This window comes from Nanorana parkeri, unplaced genomic scaffold, assembly GCF_000935625.1.
Source record: "Nanorana parkeri isolate BGI_ZX_2015 unplaced genomic scaffold, ASM93562v1 scaffold2730, whole genome shotgun sequence".
In the NCBI taxonomy this organism is placed as follows: domain Eukaryota; kingdom Metazoa; phylum Chordata; class Amphibia; order Anura; family Dicroglossidae; genus Nanorana; species Nanorana parkeri.
This window is the reverse complement of record NW_017308998.1, coordinates 98,326-108,424: the sequence shown is the minus strand read 5'-3', so window position 1 is coordinate 108,424 and position 10,099 is coordinate 98,326. Positions and strand designations below refer to the sequence as shown.

The 10,099-nt window shown below is 45.1% G+C and overlaps 1 protein-coding gene across 1 annotated transcript in view; it reads left to right on the top strand.

Moving 5' to 3' along the window:
- Positions 1-9,136: 9,136 nt before the first annotated feature.
- The window catches only part of LOC108802216 (electromotor neuron-associated protein 1-like), a 44,783-nt gene continuing 43,820 nt past the window's right edge, over positions 9,137-10,099 (top strand). The window contains exon 1 of the mRNA XM_018574086.1: positions 9,137-9,378. Within this exon, the coding sequence (XP_018429588.1) occupies positions 9,165-9,378 (214 nt within the window). The 5' untranslated portion in view covers positions 9,137-9,164. The remainder of the gene's footprint in view (positions 9,379-10,099) is intronic.

The following is a 10,099-nucleotide window of genomic DNA, read 5'->3' as shown; positions in this document are numbered from 1 at the left end:
TCAACTGCCAAGTTACAATGCATTGAATGGAGCTTTTATTCATGACATCATTAACCACTTGCTGACCAGGGTGTTAAACCCCCTTCCTGGCCAGGCCATTTTTCAGTATTCAGCGCTGCGCTACTTTGGCTGACATTTATTCTGTCATGCAACGCTGTAATTAAATGAATTTTAAACCATATTTTGGGGACAGATAGAGCTTTCTTTTGGTGGTATTTAATCACCACTATATAATTAAAAAAGGCCCGAAAATCTTGGGAAAAAACTATTTCCCTACGTTATGTTTGGAAACATTTATTATTACCCAATTTTTTGGTAAAACATAAAAGACAGGGTCACGTCGGGTAAATAGACACCAAACATGTCAAGCTTTAAAATTGCGTGTGCCCGCAAAACCGTAAGAAAAATACCATACCCAAAATTGGCCATAGGCGATATTTTAAAAGCTTTTACCGCTCATCATTTTAGTGTTATCAGTGATTGATGGGCCTAGAATTATTGCTCTCATCACTGCGACGTTCGCGGTGATTTGTAACGTGTGGCGTAATCGTTGTTTTTGCACGTAGGCGCACCGACGCGTATTTACGTTTATGTGTGCGTGATCTGCTTCATCAGCTTCTTCTGTGGCTCCCAGCCAGAGAAATGACAGCTAAAGACAGAAGTGATGTAATGCACAATTTAGGGTTATACATGTTATAGTTGGCCAAACGCTTGTATAAAACAGCCGGTAACGGCTGTTAACCTTCCTGGCGGGATTCTGCACGTACGTGCCCGCTATGGGGCAAGCAAAAGAAAAAAAATCAAGTACTGCACATGTACGTCCACCCGCCAGGAAGGATCCGCCGTCCACCCCGGACGGCAAGGGGTTAATGATGTCAATCTTTTAAATGAATCAATTCATTATCTAATTAATGAGTAACCCAATAATCAAAGTTTGCATCCTGAGAAGCCTCATTACAGCTTGGTGACATCAGTGACACTCTATAGCTCAGTCCAGCAAAATGGCAAAATGTGAAATTGGCAGTCACGTGTCTGCACATAAAGATCCTTATCCTTGTGTTAAAGCTCAGTATTGGGCCTTATGTGTATTACATGTGACAATCAGGACAAGGACAGGAAGATAAAGCCATTGGCATAGAATGTAGCATGGTGGCTGAGCCCTGATGACTCTGACCAGTGAATGCACTGAAATTGTTCTAATTGGCTGGGGCTGTTTAACCACTTGCTGACCAGGTGTTTACACCCCCTTCCTGTGTAACCCAATAATCAAAGTTTGCATCCTGAGAAGCCTCATTACAGCTTGGTGACATCAGTGACACTCTATAGCTCAGTCCAGCAAAATGGCAAAATGTGAAATTGGCAGTCACGTGTCTGCACATAAAGATCCTTATCCTTGTGTTAAAGCTCAGTATTGGGCCTTATGTGTATTACATGTGACAATCAGGACAAGGACAGGAAGATAAAGCCATTGGCATAGAATGTAGCATGGTGGCTGAGCCCTGATGACTCTGACCAGTGAATGCACTGAAATTGTTCTAATTGGCTGGGGCTGTTTAACCACTTGCTGACCAGGTGTTTACACCCCCTTCCTGTCCAGGACATTTTTCAGTTTTCAGTGCTGCGGTACTTTGACATTTTTCATACCATGCAATGCTTTACTGAAATTAATTTTATACCATTTTTGGGGGACAGATAGCTCTTTCTTTTGGTGGTAATCACCACTGCGGGTTTTATTTTTTACTATATTGAGGAAAAATTACTGACATTTTTGAAAAAAAAAAAGTTTTTTTTAACATTATGTTATTTTACCTGAGGGCTTGTTCACACCAAATGCAGACCAGGTTTGCATACGCTTCTGCACACGCAGTGCAGTGGGTTGTGCCGCATTTTTGTCGCGTTTTTGAGTTCCGGGCCGTTTTTGTTCAAAAATGTTAAAACTTAAAATGGGCTTTCAGTGCGTTCCATGGCGTTTGCATGTGTGCCAGAGCAGGTAAAATAGGGCTTGCTGCAGTTATTTTACATGCTCTGGAACTGAACGCTTCGGTGTGAACTAGAGCCCAAAATACCATTTGGAATACATTGGACGCAGTTTTGATCCGGTCTGTAACTGCTCTGCTCCTGGAACGCGCTTGGTGTGAACAAGGCCTTAGTAAACTGTTTCCTATGCAGAATAGCAGATAGATTCTGTAGCAGTAATGGTATCACATGACATGTAGCACATAAAATGGGATCTAATCTGCACGGAAACACTGCTCCATACTTTGATGCATGTTTACATAAAGCCCAAACCAGTTCTGTAGAGTCCTCAAAAGGAGAAATACTCAGTTGCATAGGTAACACTGATCATCTAAGCAAGGAAATGCATTACCATAACAGAAGTAACTGCAAGCAGAAGAAACATATCTTCCAGACATTGTAAGCCTACCTGGTCTGCTGAGGTAGCCATTGACAAGAAACGCTAGTAAACCTGGCAAAACAGTGCAGCTGCAACACACACACACACACACACACACACACACACACACACACACACACACACACACACACGTTTTGTTTTTCTCTTTTGTGCTACCCTGCAGATGCCTGTCTTAACCTAAAATTAAATAAAACAAGGGCAGGAAAGATCCAGGTATCGTAACAAGAGTTAAAGTGACATTAAACCCTCAGATTTTTTTAACATAAACCAATACTTTAATGTGTGCCTTACTGTAATCCATGGTTGTTTCCCTTCTCTTTGCTGCTCTTCCTTTTAACTCTGTATCTCTTCTCATGCTGGGCAAAACTTCACTTTGCAACTGACTGCCTCTTCCTGTAGTGCTGGCTCAGGTTGTAAACCTGCACACAGACACCATGGGGTCTATTCACGAAGCTGCCGAAAGACCCCTTCGACCCCAGGTTCTACTGAACCGAAGGGATGCTGTACAGGCTATTCACTATAGCCCGTACAGCTCCCGAACGTGGCCGAGCGGCTCAGTGGCATTCGGCTATTCACTCACTGCTGTTCGGCATCTATAAGAAAAGGCCGAACAGCGGTGAGTAGCCTGCCGGAGGTTCGGCTCAGCCGATCCAGATGTTGGATCGGCTGAGTCGAACTACTTCTGCACTCCGTGGGGAGAGAGATTTATTAAGCAATTGTATATGTATTGTCTGCACTGTATTAGCAGTATATACTCTATATGGAGTATATACTGCTAATACAGTGCAGACAATACATTTACAATGATACTAACATGAATGTATTAAATGATCTGTATGTAGCCCTGTACTATGGATCATTTAACCCATTCATGTTAGCAGAGGATCATTGTAAATGTATTGTTGCAGGCACTCTATATGTACATGTACTATATACTACATATAGAGTGCACTGAACAATAGATTTACAATTATCCTCTGCTAATATGAATGGGTTAAATGATCCATAGTACATGATATGTAGCCCTGTACCCCCTTTTCCACTTACAGAGCTAGGTTATTTTTCTTTTAAATAAATATTAATGTAATTTTATTGGTATCTATCTACCAGTAGCTGCCTCATTTCCCACCCTCGGCTTATATTCGGGTCAATACTTTTTCCCATTATTTTTTTTTGTAAAATTAGGTACCTCGGCTTATATTCGGGATGGCTTATACTCGAGTATATACGGTAACATACATGAAAATTAGTAAATTGAACCTAAATATTCATATTTCTTTAACCATGCAACAGTCTCTTGTAATGTGGCAGTTTTCTGTTGTAACATGGAAGCTCTGTCTTCTAACATGGCAGTCAGTCATAACCTGGTAGTGATAACATAGGGCTTCACTTTGTGGGTTATGGATATATAAACTTTGTACGGGTTTGGATATAAACCAACTTATGTTACCGGTACAAGCTGCATCAAAGTGCGTCATGGCCATGTGTCAGGTGAAGTGATACAGAAACAGACCCACACAGGTGCCTAAGGGGGTAAAAAAAATGAAAAACCGGGACAGGCGCTGAACGATTCCAATGGAGAAACATATTCCCTTGATTTTATCATAAACATTCTGAAATATGAATACTTCATCAGAGTGCACGGGGGGGAAGGCCCTGTTTGTCTTCTTTTCTCTATTGTGTTTTCTTCAGTAACGAGATAGTAAACATTTCTACACGTGTCTTTGTTGTTACTTTAAAGATATGGGTAGAGGGCCACTTTAAGCAAAGTGCTTTTGTCTCCTGCAGGAAACGCAGATGCCAACATCCAGCTATTGAATAAAATAATCTGTCCACCAGTTTTCAGAACTGTTTTCCACATTTTTATAGTAGTTGCTGTTAAAGCTCCGTACCTCCCAACTTTCTGACATGTGAAAGAGGGACACCTTCCAGCACAATGAGGAAAATGTATCAAAACTGGAGCAGACAGAATCTGGAGCAGTTACCTATAGTAACCAATCAGCTTCTCTCTTCAGTTTGTTCAGTTAAGATTTGAAAATGAAAGAAAGAAGCTGATTGGCTGCCATGCACAGCTGCTCCAGATTCTGTCTGCTCCAGTTTTGATAAATATATTTAGGCAGTGGACACAGCCCTGAAACACCTCCAGTTATGTGGACCATTAAGAATGTCAAAGATGATTGGTTAAACCCAGAACTGTTTGTTTGTTCGCCATTACTTTTCCTTTATACTGACTGTTCCAAATAGTAAACAAGATTATTAAGAGAAAGGATGAGATTTAAGTTGGAATAACACTTTTGGTAGTTAAATAAAAGCGTTCTATAGATATCTGTACATCAGACCAAAGTGAGGGACAACTGAGGGGGAAAGAGGGACAACTGAGGGGGAAAGAGGGACAACTGAGGAAGAAAGAGGGACAACTGAGGGGAAAGGGGGACAACTGAGGGAGAAAGAAGGACAACTGAGGGGGAAAGAGGGACAACTGAGGAAGAAAGAGGGACAACTGAGGGGAAAGGGGGACAACTGAGGGAGAAAGAAGGACAACTGAGGGGGAAAGAGGGACAACTGAGGAAGAAAGAGGGACAACTGAGGGGAAAGGGGGACAACTGAGGGAGAAAGAAGGACAACTGAGGGGGAAAGAGGGACAACTGAGGAAGAAAGAGGGACAACTGAGGGGAAAGGGGGACAACTGAGGGAGAAAGAAGGACAACTGAGGGGGAAAGAGGGACAACTGAGGAAGAAAGAGGGACAACTGAGGGGAAAGGGGGACAACTGAGGGAGAAAGAAGGACAACTGAGGGGGAAAGAGGGACAACTGAGGAAGAAAGAGGGACAACTGAGGGGAAAGGGGGACAACTGAGGGAGAAAGAAGGACAACTGAGGGGGAAAGAGGGACAACTGAGGAAGAAAGAGGGACAACTGAGGGGAAAGGGGGACAACTGAGGGAGAAAGAAGGACAACTGAGGGGGAAAGAGGGACAACTGAGGAAGAAAGAGGGACAACTGAGGGGAAAGGGGGACAACTGAGGGAGAAAGAAGGACAACTGAGGGGGAAAGAGGGACAACTGAGGAAGAAAGAGGGACAACTGAGGGGAAAGGGGGACAACTGAGGGAGAAAGAAGGACAACTGAGGGGGAAAGAGGGACAACTGAGGAAGAAAGAGGGACAACTGAGGGGAAAGGGGGACAACTGAGGGAGAAAGAAGGACAACTGAGGGGGAAAGAGGGACAACTGAGGAAGAAAGAGGGACAACTGAGGGGAAAGGGGGACAACTGAGGGAGAAAGAAGGACAACTGAGGGGGAAAGAGGGACAACTGAGGAAGAAAGAGGGACAACTGAGGGGAAAGGGGGACAACTGAGGGAGAAAGAAGGACAACTGAGGGGGAAAGAGGGACAACTGAGGAAGAAAGAGGGACAACTGAGGGGAAAGGGGGACAACTGAGGGAGAAAGAAGGACAACTGAGGGGGAAAGAGGGACAACTGAGGAAGAAAGAGGGACAACTGAGGGGAAAGGGGGACAACTGAGGGAGAAAGAAGGACAACTGAGGGGGAAAGAGGGACAACTGAGGAAGAAAGAGGGACAACTGAGGGGAAAGGGGGACAACTGAGGGAGAAAGAAGGACAACTGAGGGGGAAAGAGGGACAACTGAGGAAGAAAGAGGGACAACTGAGGGGAAAGGGGGACAACTGAGGGAGAAAGAAGGACAACTGAGGGGGAAAGAGGGACAACTGAGGAAGAAAGAGGGACAACTGAGGGGAAAGGGGGACAACTGAGGGAGAAAGAAGGACAACTGAGGGGGAAAGAGGGACAACTGAGGAAGAAAGAGGGACAACTGAGGGGAAAGGGGGACAACTGAGGGAGAAAGAAGGACAACTGAGGGGGAAAGAGGGACAACTGAGGAAGAAAGAGGGACAACTGAGGGGAAAGGGGGACAACTGAGGGAGAAAGAAGGACAACTGAGGGGGAAAGAGGGACAACTGAGGGGGACAGCTGAGGGGGGAAGAGGGACAACTGAGGGGGAAAGGGGGACAACTGAGGGGGAAAGAGGGACATCTGAGGGGGAAAGGGGGACAACTGAGGGAGAAAGAAGGACAACTGAGGGGGAAAGAGGGACAACTGAGGGGGAAAGAGGGACAACTGAGGGGGAAAGAGGGACAGAAGGATTTGGAATCCAAAAGAGGGACAGTTGGGAGGCATGGATCTCCAAGATAAAGAAAGATTGTTCTGATACAAGAGGTGTGTGTATTCTTACTTGCATCTTGGTGTGTTTTGTGTATTTCTTTCGAATCTGTGTGAAACTTTACTTCTGTGCAGGAGCTTCCTATAATAAAGACCAGTCATTGCTGCCCCATCTCCTTGTGTAGGGTGATCAGGGCCAGCGTTACCATAAGGCAGGTCAGGCGGCCCCCAGAGGGCGCCAGCGGGAGGGGGGCGGAAAAATAGGGCAAGGTTTTGCCACGCGTTCGATCGCACTGTGGGCGGGGGGGCGTTGAAGCGGTGCCATTGAATACAGTGCACCGCCACGCCCCCTCCCGCCCCAAAACGCGGGGGGAAGTTTCACAGCGATCGCGGTGCGTTCCAGCAGCTACCGCTCTGGAACGCACACGCAGCAAAAAGCTGTTCTGATTATTTACATTTTTAATGTATTGCTGGGACTTGTAGTCATATAGCATTAGCTGGTGGCATTCTGCATTGCTGTATAATGATTATACAGCGATGCAGAATAGCACCAACTATGCAGGTCTGCATGTCCCAGCAATAGACTTTATTATAAGTAGGCGCGTGCGTGTGTGCGCTCGCGCAAAGGGGGGGTGGAAAAATGCACCTTCGCCTGAGTTGGCAAAAATCCTTGCAGCGGCCCTGAGGGTGATTGGTCTTGCCCCCCTGTCCTTTTCCACAGTAAACCATTAGTGGGTGGGGCCTGCTGAGTACCTCCCACAGTATTGTTGTCTGCTCAGTCTATGTGCAGCACATACCTGGGTTTGTAGAAGCATTTGGTTCACACAAAGTGAATTTATATACTTTTTGGCTATTGATGAATACATTTAAATTAAAGTATTTGTGATCTCAGGTTAAAGTAACTTTGAGATGAAAAACTTTTACCTCACCCCATTCAAATGAGTCACATGAGCACACACCTCAGATGGCAGGCTGGACAGTGAGGAACTTGCATTTAAGGGCATGCCCTTAAAACGCAATATCCACCGAGACCCTGTCGGCATTCTGTTACACCGACAGTCCTTTTATTGATTGTTGGTTTGGATTTTACATTGATATCTCTTTTGGAGAAGTTCAGAAAACGCTTATATTTGCTACAATTGTGAGTGGTTCCTTATCGTTTCATTTCACCAATAAACGTGGTGATACCGCACATGGGAGTGTGTTTTTCTTTGCTTTTGTTTTTGGTATTAGGGTGCCTTAGGTATGTACTAAGATGATGAAGAGGTTGTAAAGAGGGAGGGGCTTAGAGGATCATTTTTGGGCTCTGAATGCACTCATCCTTTAGAGCAGGGATGGCCAATCTCTGGTCCTCCAGCTGTAGTGGAACTACAAATCGCATCATGAATCTGTCTTTGGGAGTCATGTCTATGGCTGTGAAAATCTTGCAATGGCTCATGGGTTCCCCCCCCCCTTCACTTATCTTCACTCCCCTACAGTATACTGGTAATAATCAATCTACACATTATCTGGTAATGCCAATACCTTCCCTATTCTATCCCACCTAACCATACCGCTCTTATCATACGTAAGGGGTCAATACCCCCCAACCGTCACTCACAGACAAATGGTTACCAGGTGGAAGAGGTCACCATCACCTTTCCTTTCATATCTCCTATATTCCCACCTGCCTTCCGGCCCACGTTTATGATGGTTATTACCACTAGGGTCTAGTATCCAAGGAGAATTAGAATTATAACTTTGTATTATGACAAACTGTTCATCAAGAGTTAATTGTTTTACTTACGTTACCTGTTTTCAAGAAGGAAATGACAGAATATGAATAGAATATGAATATATATCGTAAATCATGTAGCCGGCTGGCTACATGAGGAAACAACATTATATGGGATATGTACAATGTCAACTGCGATGTATTCTGCGAAACTTAATAAATAAATACATGCTTAAAAAAAAGATGTCAGGCAGACGTGGGCAACCAAAATTAAGATAGGGGCTCTGAAAATAGTCTCAACTGTGATATTTACATATGAATAAGCCCCCCCTCCCCTCATTCTCCCCAAAAAATGTCTGTGCATAGGGTTTTGCTTGAAGAAAAGGTGGCAACCCTACTCATGGGATTTGTAGTTCCACAACAGCTTGCGAGCCTGAGTTTGACCACCCCTGCTTTAAAAGGAAGAGGTTCCCTATTGCTACATAGCAGCTCGTGCAATCTTTTGATTCATATTGCCTCAGGAAATATTTAGCAAATTTTATTATAAAAGAAAGCTGCTGTTCTGTGCTGAATGGACGCCTCTGTGGAATCAGCACCCGTGCAGAAATTACATTGCAGAAAATACATTGGCGCCTCAGAGGTTAGCTCTGGGAATTTTCCTCCCATTGGCAAGCCTTCAGCCATCAGCCAATCAAAACAAAGCTTTTCTGCTAACCACGCCCCCTTTCCCTAACTCCCCACCCGGGAGGCCATGACGTCGCCCTGGTGAGAGTCTCTCGACCAATCAGGGGCTGTCAGACCTTCTTTTAAGAACAGGAGCGCACTCCCCCCCTTTCCTTTCAGTCTCCCGGACGTTTCCATGGAGACCGAGGCGGGCTCTGTGGAGGCCCTCTGCGTTACCATGGAGACCAGCGCAGGCTCGGCGCTGCTGCAGGTTCAGCACCACGGAGAGCGGCGTTCGGCCACTGCCTCTGCCGCCAGGTGGGATGCTCGGAAACACTACCTGCTCATCGTCATCGGGGACATCGCCACGGAGAGCCAGCTGCAGGCTGTGAGGGATCACCTGGAGCACGGTGAGCAGCTGGCTCCGTAACGGGTGCCCGCTCTGTGTAAGGCATTGCAACAGTGCTAAGCGGGCATGATCGGTGCAGCTGGAGTGTGCCTGTGTCGGAATGCGTGTGTGGTTGTAGCGCGATCCTCTGCAAGTTCGGGAGTAAAGTTTGTCTGTGGATGTGCAGTGTGCGATCGACCCATCGTATGGGTGAGAGATGTGTACGGGGTGATTGTCTCCTTATTTCCCTGCTAGTTCATGTATTTGCTTCCATGGAACGATGTACTGCTGGGATCCTAAATACTAAAAGCTGCTGCATGGAGTTGGGATGGCGTATACCTTGCCTGATATTCCACTGCAGTAGTGTTATTCATTGTGTCACCCAAACTTAGACTCCCCCATGTATGCAGTGCTCTGCAGTCATACAGGGAGCACAAGGTGCACTGACACTTTTATCCTGATAGAGAAACTCCCAACTCAACCTAAAATACTTTATAAAGGAAAAGGATATTAATGTAACAAAAAGAAAAAAGTCCAATGAGATGTGAAAATGGTGGTAAACTAAAGATCCTTATCCTTGCGTAAAGCTTTGTCAATTAAGCTACTATAAATAAAGTTATTCTAAATCTTCATATGAAGCCGGCTAGTAAACGGCATGGCTTAGACATCTTTGTATCCACTACAGTTACTTATTAATTGATGATCATAATGATTAATTACAGCATTGCACTGTACCGGGGGGG